General features: G+C 40.4%; 1 protein-coding gene across 5 annotated transcripts in view; it reads right to left on the bottom strand.

Annotated features, from left to right (window-relative positions):
- ZMIZ1 (zinc finger MIZ-type containing 1) overlaps positions 1-13409 on the bottom strand; it is a 430047-nt gene that overhangs the window by 31072 nt on the left and 385566 nt on the right. For 3 of the 5 annotated variants that reach the window (XM_063307691.1, XM_063307694.1, XM_063307692.1), the window contains 5 exons: positions 12513-12711; positions 10278-10565; positions 9261-9443; positions 7350-7524; positions 6417-6558 (listed from right to left, as the gene is read on the bottom strand). In XM_063307691.1, the coding sequence (XP_063163761.1) occupies positions 6417-6558; positions 7350-7524; positions 9261-9443; positions 10278-10565; positions 12513-12711 (987 nt within the window). The remainder of the gene's footprint in view (positions 1-6416; positions 6559-7349; positions 7525-9260; positions 9444-10277; positions 10566-12512; positions 12712-13409) is intronic. The other 2 variants (XM_063307693.1, XM_063307695.1) reach the window with 1 other exon arrangement.

Below are 13409 nucleotides of genomic sequence, written 5' to 3'. Positions count from 1 at the left end.
GGGGGTAATTCTGCCATAGTTTTATTTTGAGAGTGTACAGGAGAAGATATTTATACTCCAGAAATATTAAGAATGTGAAAAGATGTGGATCAGCTATTAGAGTCTGTAAAATACAGATATAGCTGATTTAACTAATCTTTCAGGGCTCATAAATAAAATATACCCATGTGATACACACTCTCATCTTTATTACTCAACTCAGAATGTGTTTTCAGTATCTTAGAATAAAGAATTAGCATCTGAAAAGTCATTTCCACAAGGGACATGGACGAAGTCTTCATTTCTAAGAGAGTGATATTGCAAGAATGGAATGATGTCCTTCTTCATTAGCCATAGAGTGAAGTGAAAAACTATTTTTTTTATTTCCATGCATTCTCCTTCAAGGGGAGGTCCACTTAGAAATTTGGTCTGTATATAGTACTCTTCAAGTCACATTAATTGACTGAAATATAAACAAGGTGTATGCTCATATCATAGAATGGTATAAGATACACACCACATACACATGCACACACCATGCTATGATTTTATGTGTTTGTGCGTGTATACTTATGTGTGTGTATACACACACATGTACACACACTAATATATACACACACATACACACGCTAATTGAAAAATCTTTGAGTGATGAATATTCACATGAATTCTTTCTTTTCCTTTTTTTTTCTCTTAGTCAATAAAAAAGTAATTTCTAAAGAGTACTTTGGCATGCATTTCCCAACATAGATCAGATCATCTGCAAAGTAATTAGCAAAGTACTTTCAAAATGACTTAAGAAGTTACGAATTATTTCAGCTGTGTTGTAAATGATTGCCCTTTATTTAAGACGTTTTTTTTTAATTCTTGAAGTGTCTTATAATTGGTTGATCAGTGTTCAGACAGAGACTTGACACACTAGAAAAAGGAAATAAAAATGGAAATCATAGAGGCAAAGTAGACATTGAATGGGGACAAGGTAGATATTATATGTGGAAATGGAAGAAGAAGATGGGTGTGTGATCAGAAAGAGGCTAAACTGATTCCTGGCTAAATGAACTAGCTTTAGCATGACATCTGAACTAGGGATAATTAGCACTGGCTAATTATCATAATAGCAAGTCATAATAGCAGAGTTCAAGCAATATGCTATGCCCAAATCAAACACATCCGATTTGTGTGGACCACACTTATGTTTTGAATATTTACTGTAATATGAACAATATTTTGAACAAGAACACTTAACTTTCTTCAAACTTCTTGTTAAAAAAAGTATTTACTTTTTAAAAAGTTCTGATTTTTTTTGTAATAAGCAGACAAGTGATACCTGCTTGTCTGCTTGAAAGCCAAAATGCAAGATACCTGTTCTAGCTGTGGCTATGTGATGCAGATGTAATTTAGGCCGTAGGAAACATAAATCACAGAAGGAAAACTTCAGATGAAAGTTCCACATCTCCATTTTCAGTGAATTGTTAATCAAGGTTTGTTTGTTTGTTTATTTGTAGGGCCTAGATGTTGCTCCAAATGAAGGCAACTTTGAGCAGTTGATTTCCCTAAGTTTAAAACATGGATAAATACAATGCAAAGTGCAGCGCTAGAGATAATACATTCTCCATTCATTAAATTCTAGATTATGGGAGGGAGAAGCTCACAACCTCCCCATCGCCCCAAGGCCTGCTGAAAAAGCCCAGTTTTGATGAAGCCCAGCAGATTCAGGCTGTCTGGATCTCAGGGGAATGTGATTCCCAAGAAGGGGGGCAGCAACAGCAAAGGTCCACCTTCATGGGCTCTCTGGCAGTCTCTAAGTGAAGAGACCTGAAGGAGCCTCTTCTTCAAGATCTTATCAGGCAGGCAGAACTGCGAGTCAAAATAAAGTCTAGTCGCGTGTTAGAAAATTAAACTGTAATTTCAACATTCTCTGCATTTTCCGCTTCAAGAAAAGCCTAAAAGCAACAAGAAAGACCTTGTATTATTTTCACAGTGTAAAGCCTGCTGCCATGAATGGCACAATTTGAAAGAAAATTCTTACGGCAGTGCTATTACTGAAGTACTGAAAATTAATTTAAATATAAGCTCATCACTTTAGCGTTCTAACCTGTTTTCTTTAGAGCTTCAAGCAGTAACAGCCTAGTGCTTCCGAGCAGCTCTATAAAACTCAAAACAGGACTGAATAATGCCAGTGGTGAGTATTTATTAATAAATATACACCAGCTCACTTGACTGTGATGATGGAAAGATAATGAAGAGGAAATCAGCTATGAAAATCTAAAACTGAGGGCATTAACTCCTGGAAATGACACATTGGCTGAGGTTGACAGGAGTGATTTGGTATTGGCTTAATGTGGTAAGTAAACCTACCCACAATGACAGTGGGTGGGTTACTATGGTTTGTTCAGCAAATCATGATTTAAACATTCTGCTTTAACATTAGGACTGAAGCCACTAGAAACTATCATTAGAGCTACTTTCTGGTGCCTCCTTAGTTGCAGGGTACAGTTAAAAAAATCAAGATGGCAGGGGTAATGGTGTGATTGGAGCTCTGCTTGTTTTTTACGTCTGTCTCTGGCACATTCTTTTGGGTAACAGCCTGAAAACTGGGGATACCAATGGCAAATGTCCTCCAGCATTGCCTGGTTTATTGGTGGAAATCTGGATCCAGTTCTTAAACCAAAGTGTGGCAGTACTTCTATGAGAATTCAGATCTACAGAAGGGCTGAAGTTTCAACCTGAGGGGTACTGGTGACCGACTCTTCTTCCTTTGAGTTTGGTTAGAGGGGTACTCAGTTTCTAAGAAGATGGGACAAAGATTGACCACTGAAGCACTGATTTCCAAACTGTTGTTGAAAGATAGGGGGCTAAAATGCTCAGCTATCCTTCTCCTGTGGGTTGATTTTGGTAAAATCTAACCTACCTTTTACCTTTTAATACGTTAGTGCTGCAAAATGGGTTAGGATGGAATGGGACACCATCTCTTCCTTTTTGAGGTGGTCTTGAAAGCATCTTATTTCAGGGCAGAGAGCAAAGTCACACCAGCTGACTCAGGCCAGAAAAACCCATGGAGCTGAAAGAGGGAGGCACTTGCCAATCCAGAAGGGACTCATTTAGATGATCTTTAGATGCTACTGGGGTGGGAAGCACACTTTTTTCTTTTTCTTTCTGATTGTTTTTGGCAGCCCGGACTGTAGGATAGGGATGCCAGTAGATGGAGATCTTTTCTGGTGGTTTCATTGGAAGAAGCTGTTTAAGGAGCTAGAAAAGTTTTCCCAAATGCTTGACATATTGCCTTTTTTGTTCTGGTTCCAGATTGGTGAGAAACTGCACCATGCTTCATCCTGATCTCAGAGGCTCAGGAGCTACAGAAAAGTAAGTTCAGGGCTTCTATGTAACTGGCATACTATGCCTCAGAGGAAGAACAATCTACATATCCAAGTGTCACCCTCTGGTCTGTTTGAGCTGTATACACAGGTCTGGTCTGAACAAGATTATGGAAATAAGCCCCCTCTGGGCTATTTTTGAAAATATGCCATGATTCGTATTAGGTCCCATCCATTCCTAGTTTTTCCTAGGGACACACAAAACATTTCAAATTCGAAAGCATCTGACTTGAGAATGGGTTCTTCTAATCCTATGGCAGTGTTCTATCACTGTTCCGCTGTATCAGACATGTTCTGGCTTTCACAATGTTTCCCGCCTTTTGAGCTGGAAACATTTACAAATTTGAGTTATTTTGTGCCCTGCTAGGCATTTCTTTAGTTCATTTAGGATAATGCCTCCATGGTAATCACTGTTCACTGTTTCTATTATTCCAAACAGTGCATGTACAATTCAGTAGTTTGGGGGTTCAAAAAGCAATACATCTATTTCCTCTCCATTGCTTTGAGCACTGGATTAAGGAATCAAGAATTGGATTATGCAAACACCTAACTGTTTCTAAAATCACTACAGGATGCAGCCATGCTTGGGTGTGGAAGTAGGTGGGAGCGGATGACAAGCCACCATCAGGCTCAACCATGTTAACCAACTTGCTTGTAACTAGAAAAGCATGAATCACAAACAGCTTAATATGACTGCCAAATATTGCATGAATAAGACCTGCTTGTGACTGCTGGAAGACACAGTCTCCTGCTTTGCTGCACGGTCTCCTTAACACATTTACTCAGCTGGGAGTAAGACCCTCACTGACCTCCAACAGGAAGGCTAAAAGTGATCACTTGGCTTTTTATAAGGAGATCAGCAGTGAAGAGAGAAGGATGAACCTATGTGTGAACAGGATACCCAGGCAATTCAGATGGAAATCAGCCTTTCTCTTGGTACTGGACTCATTTCAGCACTGCTGAACTTCTTTAGCATGGAATATGCAGGTGTTTGGGGAGATGGGAAATGTGAATAAGGCTTCTGATGTCCCTCTGCTGGTTGAGATTAAGGCACCCATCTTTTCTGCAGCTTTCTTTTAATGCTGCAGCTTTAATTTAATTGCTTTAAATTACAGTACATTTTGGGAATGATTTATTTCTGTAGCTGGTGTTTATTTTTGGTTTATTGATGGGAATAATATTTGATAGGCAGGGAATGCTTGGTTGGCTATTTGTGTAGATCTGGGGAATGCCTGCATTAGCAGAAGGGGCTGAAGAGTATTTTTAGAGAAATGGAATTGGGAGGGGGATATTATTGGGCTAACTGGCTAGTTTGGATTTAAATGTTATGGTATTCTGAATAGCCTTTTCACAGAGGTTTGCAGAGCAACTGGATCACATCAGGTAAATGTTTAAAAGCAAAAACTTTGCAAGCCTCCTGGTTTAATGCTAACCATTTGGGCCTGCTGTAGTTTGTGGCTGAAGTGCTTTCTTCTGAGTGCTTCATCAAATGCCTCGAGCTTTTCTTTCGACAAAAATGGCAAATACATTTTCTGAAATAAATAACCTGACATAACACAGAGCTTTAATGGTCCTTTACAGACAAATTTATGATGGCATTAGATTTTACAGGCTAGCCTGCAGTCCATCAGATGCGTCTACTGCTACAGTACTTCTAAGTTTGTGCAGCAGGATCCTTGGCCGTGAAAAGGGCTGCATTTCTGGAATTGCAGTAGCCTGATGCAAACACTGTCCTCCGTAGTTTATTATCTGCATTCTCCAAACAGCTAAAAGCCCCTTGAAAACCTGGGATTCCTTGACATTAGCTCTGTACCCAAGTCAGAAATCCTGAGGGCTTGTCCTGGTGGCTTAGCCTTCTTAAAACAGCTCTTCACTGCAGCATCTGAAATTGACCCATTGGGATGTAATGCCAAGCTTTCATTAACACTCCCAATGAAGCTACCTCCGTTAGGGTCAATTTAATTATTTTCTCAAGAACTTGTTGAATTTACTTTTCCTACACTTCTGGCTTTCCTTGAGCAGCATTTTTGCTTCCAATCTACTGAGGAATGCTATTGTTTTTCATCTTGCTGTACATGTTAGCAAAACTTCCAGCAATGTGGCCTAAATAGAAACCAACCATGCTTCTTGTAGGAGGCCGGAAGGCCTGCCTAACCATGATTTACAGGTGATAGTAATTATCATGGTCTCAGGGTGGATCCATACTGTAACTTCCTCACTCTCAGGTGCAAATGTGAACAATAAACTGGCCATTTTCCACATCTTAGTCTTAGGTCTCAAGAAACATGGTTACTTGAGGTTCAGATGCTCATAAGCATATGTACCATTTGTGTACATATGCTTATGAGCTCTGATCTGGCTTTTCAAAGCATGCCTACTGCTGTTTAATGATGCGTTCTTGTTTTTCATACTGTGTGCCTTCACTGTAGGATAACTCCAGTGGGCCTATAAGAAATCTCATTAGTGTATCCTAAGGTCAAGGATGGGACTTATCCAACAGCCTCAGACTGAGATTCCTGGCATTTAAATTATAGTTCTTCCGCTCACTGAAATGGGTGATCATTATTTTTATGACTTTCCCCATAAAATGACACATATATTACTTTAATAATATTGAGGGCCACCAGTGCAGGATGAGATTCCTTTCTCCCATCTCCTTCCAGTGCAATCTGTAAGGGAACTGTCTGCATCTTTCAAAGGCATAAATAAGGCAAATTAAAACAACAGGACAAAGATACAGCTTCTATAGCAAAAAAAAAAAAAAAGTAGAAATTAAAAGTTTCTTTTAAAGACCTCTGATCTATTTGCTTTTCACTGTTCCTGTAATTCAAACGATAGTAACCCTAGATTTCTTTCAGACATTGTCCTGTTGACCTCACTAGGGCTTATGTGTTTGTTCCTAAATTTCTGAGTGAATATAGCCTGATTTTCCAAAGGTAACCCGCCCATCTATCTTCAAATGTGGGCAAGCTTCTGGTCCACTGCTGGCCAAAGAAAGAGCATTTTATCTGCCATTTTGTTCTTCATTCTGCAGCCTCCAGCTATGCCCTTTTGCAAACCTACCTCCACATCAGTGTCTGATGAACAGTAGGCCGCAGGTGAAAGACGTGATTGCTGACTGCCAAGTTATGTTCCAACCGGAAGGGCTCTAATACGACCCCATCTCTCACAGGGAACGTTAGACGCAGTTCATCGTTATGGTTGGCTGGGATCGAAGAGGGAGAGGAAAGTTAAAAGTGAACTCTCCTGTTACCCTGAGCAGGGTAATAACAATGCACACATTGATCCTGGACTGTGTGATTCAGCTTGCTGATTTTCTTCTGGATTTCCTCTGAGCCAAAGTGGTATTATCGTTTCCACATTCTCTTTTGTTTTTGGTGAGATCAGACTTACTCAGATCATCCCTGCCAACTTTTGAGCTTTTGCACCCAACCTTTCCTGCTAGATGGAGCAATCCCATTTGCAGGTGGGAATTCTTTCCTTCTCTCTCCTTCTCAAAAGTGGGCTTTGAGATTATGCAAGTCTCATAACCCTTTTCAGCAGAAAAATTGCAGGGATGAAAGGAATTCCACATTACATTGCATGTCTTCCCAAGATCAGGAAGAAATTGTGCATGGAAATAACTCTGAGAGTTTCCAGTTGTTGTTTTTTTACTACTTCTTATAGGGACTGGGTGTGAACTGAAATTGAAAAGATCCCAATATTACTAACAAAAACAAAAATAAAGATATTTAGAGCCAGGAAACTTCCATTTCCTTTTTCCAATATATGCTGTTATATGTTTTCCCTTCAGAATATACTTTCTGCCTGATTCTATCCCAGAAATTTTCCACTTATCTCAGTGTATTGCCCTGAACGGCTTACAAATTTCTGAAGGATACTTTATCAATAGGCAATCCCTGTTGGCTATAACGTTTCAATGAGACAAACATTTTGCAAAGTTTGCACACGGGGGAAAGCAGATGCAGAAGCACACTTTCTGGATTTGGTACTCACTTGGAGGTGGTGGCAAAGCGTTGATATTTGGCTTAATGTCAGGTGGGAATGGTGGTTTGACATCTTGATTAGGGGATAGGTATGGAGGAATACTGCTCCCCGGAGTCATAGGTGGTGTAGGATTTCCTGGAACAGGTGAATGAGGGTAATTTGCTCCAGGAACAGGCCTTGATGGCTATAAAATGGTGATTGCAATTGGAAAAAGAGAGAAAGAAACAGGGAATTATCTCAGCGGTCAGGGATTAGGCTGTGACGTAAAATTCCATGTGATAGAAGTATTTAACACATGCAGCAAAAATGGAGGACAGGCCAGTACAATCTGTGAGATGCTGAACTAAATCTTGACTTCTAATCGTTTGGTGCAACCTGGGACTTAATGTCTTTGTTTTGCTAGCTATTTGGGAAAGCTTTAGGCTGAGGATGGGGAACTGTAGATCTTGGGCTGGATGCCTCCCCATTCACTGTCCTCATTTCCCCTTCCCTTCCCAACTCCTTCTCCTCAGCCCCACCATCTCAGCCCCATTTCCCCAAAGTGCTGCCCCTGGTGTTCCTTCTGCCTCTTCCAAGGGAAGTCTGCAGGAACTGTTTCCTCCTCAAGGCTTCTTAAGCATTGAAGCAAGCATTCTCCAAGCTTCTCCTCTCTTTTCCAAAGAGGATCTACCTCTTCTGAGGATCTTGAAGAGGATCTCAAATCCTTTCCTCCCCCTGCAGTGTTACTAGGAGAGAAGTTTTGGGATCTATCTTTCAAGATCAATGGAACATGGAGATGATGGGAGTGAATGTGTGTGTCTGTGTGTTGGGAATAAGCCTACAGTAATGATCACTACACATTGCTCTCTCTTTCTCTCCTCATACAAGCATCCTTAAGAGTACAAGAGAGAGAGAGAGAGAAAGTCAGAGGTACCTCTTGAATTGCCTGTAGTAGAAACTCACCTCCCCAAGCTTTAGGACCCCCTCCCCCACCTTCGTTACTTCTCTTGGCAGAACAACTTTGCCTATACTGGATTTTGTTTCTTGGTTATCTCAGAATGTGACAAAAACACAGAACCAGATTTTTTTAATAGCTGACACTAACAGGCAAATATAAGCAATGGAAAATAAATTTTTGTATCGTTGACTCCTTAGGGCTCTTCAACTGCTTTGATTTCCCTTCTCTCACTCAGCTGATCCCACAAGCAATTTTCCACAACTACCTAACTCTACTGCTATAGATACTTCTGCAACTGCTGCATGGATATCTTCACACTGCCACTGTTTCCATTCAACATTCCAACAGTTCAGAGCCAGCCTGGGAACTTTTCACTTCCACCAGCCTTCACTTGCTAAGAACAATGGTTTGGTGGTTGAACAGCTGTGGGGTGGGGTTAAAGGAGCAGGGAGGTGGGGTGAGGCAAGAGTTTCAGCCAATAGGAGGACAGAAGTACCCATGAGCTATGCAGACTGCACTACTTTTAATAAAAAGATTGGTCTTGCTGGGATTTCAGATACACTACAGCTCAGTTGAGTCAGCAGTAAATCAGTCTAGCCCCTGCACAAGATTGGACAAGTCCAGGGTTGATTCTAAACTGGAATGAAGACTCCCTGTGGCAGTGCCTTATATCTTCAATGGTCATTGCTGAGCCTTCTGGGATTGGACTTCCACCCATCTAGAGACCTCCTGGGGAAAGGCTCCTGTGAACTCTTATTATTTCTATACAGCAGTGAACATGTGAACCTCCATGGCTTTGATTACAGGTTTTGTACCTCTCATAACGTTTGGCCAGTATCAAAATGATATATAAGCAACAGTTACTTCTGCAAATTGCAACAGCTTTTAACTACTATATCATGCATATTTAAAGTTTTCCAAATGGGGAAGAAGAACTCTGATGAATGTGTAAAAGATGGGGATCAACAAAAGATTGTCCTCACCTTGTAATATTGCCCCATGTTAACGGCTGGAGCAGGATATTGCCCCGAGTTTTGCTGGTTTGGCATTCTCTGCCCCGGGTAGTTGGGTGACGTAAGGGGTCTTGGGGGATTGGGGGCAGGATATTGAACAGGCTGGGATGGAAACTGGTTATTTGGTCCATACTGCTGGTTTCCATAATTCGGCTGGTTGATAGAAAAAAAACCCAAAGACAGAAAACATACATTATAATGATACCTCTGGTGGACTGCAGCTGAACTGGAACGAAACTAACTCTTTAAGACTTTATTTTGATATTATTATATTTTGGCTGAGATGTTCAAATATTAGAAGAAAATTTAAAACTTAACATAAATGGTTATATTTGTTTGGCTATTGTGAGTGAACCCCAGTGATTTTTATGAGGACAATTTGTTTGGCTCAAAAGAAAAAGGCTTTATAATGACAAGATACCACTCAGCCAGAGATACACACTTCCATTTTGTCCATGAGAGAATATTTTCCATGAGTCTTAATGACAGACAAGACCCCCATCATTTTGAGATGGACAAAAATAATCCAGGTTTGGAATTCTGTTTAACCTTTGCATCTTGTCCCTTTGGAAAATTTCAAACTTACTGCAGATAACAAGGTGGCTGCTCTAGCATTACTCCAACAGGAGGTGGCACCACCTAGGAGGTGATCTTGAGAAAAACTAAACCCTGTTGAATCTGATTTATACTTAGTTGGGAAACTACCAGGAAATGTTGGCTATATGGGGGCAGGGTGGGGGTGGGGGAAGCCTGCAATGGCAAACCATTTCTATACTGTTGGCAAGAAAACTACATGGATGTGTCTGCGTATAGAGCAGTCAAATTCAGCTTGAGTCCTTTTCATAGGAACTGCCTCTTCAAAGACTAAACAAGTGGCTAATGCCTGTGATGTTTCTCTAACCAATTCTTACTTTTAAAAACCTAAAATCTCCATAGTTTGCAGAAGACAGAAGCAAACTCACACCAAACTCAGCCACTGATACCCACCTCTCCGGGGTATGGTCTCTTCATGCCTTGCATAGGCAACGATTGAGGACGTGGGCCAGGGTAAGCTTGCTGGGGCATCCTCTGCCCATGGTTGAAAGGACTTATTCCTGGAGGCCTGGCCTGACTCATGCCTATTGGTGGCCCAGTCATATTGGAAGGCGTCATGCCAGCCCCCATGGTTGCAGGGTTCAGGTTGGCTGGCATGGAAGCGGGACCCCGAGGGCCAGGCTGGTTCATGAACTGGCTGTTGTAAGGCTGTGTTGGACCCATCTGGAAAGAGGAACAAACCTTCAACAGAAGAAGAAGAAGAAGAAAAAAGAATAAAAATGCGACATGAATTTAAAATGGGAGGGGGAGCCATACAGATGGGAATCAGAGCTATGTCGCATTTTCCAGGGAGAGATCTGTGCTGTTTCTTTGCATTTTGGAGTAGGATCATTGCTATTAGATTTGAGAAAGAAACTGTGGTTGATTTTATGGCAGTCATTAAAACCTGTTTAGTAACAACCCTGTCCCCACCCCCAAGAAGAAATGAGTGAGATCTCATGAATAAAAGCAGTTCTTCAAATATAAAATGTGATAAAATATACCCTAGGGTATATTTTATAGATAAGCATGATTCTATGACTCTTAGAAGCTAGAAGTGATCCTGGAATCCAGTGTTAATTATCAAAAATCATAGAGGCCAACTTCCCTAACGATTCCTGATTATGAAATTATTACATCTGGTTTGATGTAATTATGGAACATTGTTACAAATAGCTATTGAGCTACCTGGTTTTCTATACAATGAGCAAATTGATGATAATGCTGGAAAATTACAAAGTTTAATTAGTCACATGTACATGGCAGGTAAATCTGTTTCTAGTTAGAAAGATTATCTGCCCTCTAATATGTAATTTGTTTGGAATTACTAGCAATTATAATTAGATAAGTAATTGTAACTGAATTAATATGAAGGGAAAAAAATAAAACAAATTTGTCTCAATGCAGATTATTTTGCATTAATATTCACAGATACAATTAACCCTATTATAAAGTTGGAAAAATCATTAAGTATCAATAAATTGCAGGAATTAAAATAAAGATGGAAATAATAGCTATAAATCTGAAAAATGAAATTGAATGTATTCAGAGAAATTTAAGAAGTTCATTAAAAAGCTGGGGTTACTTAGTAATGTTCCAAATAAAAACTGTTTAAAAATACGAATGGGACCTATTTTTAATTGGAAAAGTGGGCTGTACTTTTATGGGGTTGCAATATAATTTAAAAAAAATGGGTGTAACTTTTTTTTATTCCAGACTTTACCAGCAATGTCGGACCCTAATACTTTTTAAAAAAAATGTCAGAGAACAATTAGAATTAGAAGGGTATAAACAGAACAAAAATGGGTCATGTTGCAAGATAAAAAATAGATTATTATTATTATTATTATATTGTATTCTGTACTATATTCAGTACTGCAAACAAAAATACACATGTTGTCCATGAAGTCAACATGAGTCAGGCTTGACTTAAGGAAACTTTCACCTTTTGATCCATCTAGCTGATCTTGGCTGATCTCAGAAACCTGCTTAATACTTGGGAGGGGACTCCAATGGAAAATACTTTCACTTGACTAGACTGAGAAGTTAAAAAAAAAAAATCTGAGAAGAAGACAAGGACAAACCACTTCGGTACTGCTGCCAGGAAGACTACATGGACAAGGACATGGAGTCACCAGAAGTTAAGTCAACTTGAAGTTAAGTCAATTTCTTTACCTTTTACTTTGCCTCGATAGTTTCTATGGTGATTGACTCAAGAAACTTTCAGTACAAAATTCATATTGTCTGATAAGGGAATAGCAACCCGCCTGAAAACTTCAAAAGCTCCAGTTCAGAACCATTTCAGCCCCCTCCAAAGTTACATCTCCCTGTTTGTTTGAACGAGCAGCAAGATGTCATCAGCAGATCTGTACGCCTTCCAAAAACCCATCCTAGTCCAGCTCACCTTTATTGCTCTGCTAGCATAAACATCAAATCTGGAATCTGTGGCCTTATGCAATAGGCGTACCTGCCCCTCTTCTTTTAAAAGAGAACTAAGCTAATTTTTTTTGAGGGGGGGTACAGTCATGACCATTTCCTTATGTTGTGCTTCCCCAAACTGCGCTGGATTTTATCCCTAGCATCTCTACTTCTACCAAACATCATGAGAATGGAAAGTCCTCCATGATGGGACTAAACTGGCACTCTTACCGGTCCATACTGATTCATTTCCTTGTTTTGGGTTTCCTGCAGCGCTGCGACGGTTGCAGTAGCTGTAGCTGTGGCAGTGGCAGCAGCGGCTGCAACAGCAGCTGCAGCTGCAGCCGCTGCTGGTTGAGTGAAATCAGCAGGTGGTCTGGTGTGTGGCGGAATCCCCATTCCTGCGGGGTTATTAGGCCCTCCTGGATAGCTGAGGGAGAGAAATCAAATTTAGACATCAGTGTTGGAGTAACACAATTGGGGGGGGGGATTGCAACATGAGAATGGGTTTTTTACACATATCCCTGCACTTGGCTTGAGTGTGACCACCACAGAGTTCTGGGAATGTCAGCAATGCAACACTGTCACCAATGCATTTGTGCATAACGATGCATACCCCAAAGAAATTGCTGCATGCTTTCCTTACTGGTTTTGCAGTCGTAACTGTCCACATCTCATTCTAAGTAAATATCTCTTGCAAGCTACCTGACTCCTGAGAATTCCCATCTATTTGCTTCATATTTCTTCATGTTCTTGCTTAGTCCCAACCCCATTTGACCGCTCAGGTAATCCCCCAATCTAGGAATGCAGAGAAACCTTTCCCAAAAGCATGCTAGGAAATCCTCTCCTGCGTTTTGGCTGGTCATGTAGTTCCTTAAAGATGGGAAGATTCCAGCAAACTTCACCAAGTACTGCACTGCCACAGTCACTCTTACAATGACTGGGGGAAAGGTCAGCATTATTCCCTGGTGTCGGTATGCTGGATTTAGATCAGGGTGAGGACTGCTGACATCATAACTCTACTAAATCATCCAAGAGTTCACCAAGATTTTAGCAAGGAGGTTCTGGATCTAGAAATCACTTTGGACATTATTTCTGGCTAGTTTGCATATACCTGACAAAACAATA

Source organism: Candoia aspera, chromosome 6, assembly GCF_035149785.1.
Source record: "Candoia aspera isolate rCanAsp1 chromosome 6, rCanAsp1.hap2, whole genome shotgun sequence".
NCBI lineage: Eukaryota > Metazoa > Chordata > Lepidosauria > Squamata > Boidae > Candoia > Candoia aspera.
The sequence above is the reverse complement of the archived record's forward strand: the minus strand, read 5'-3'. Positions and strand labels throughout refer to the sequence as shown.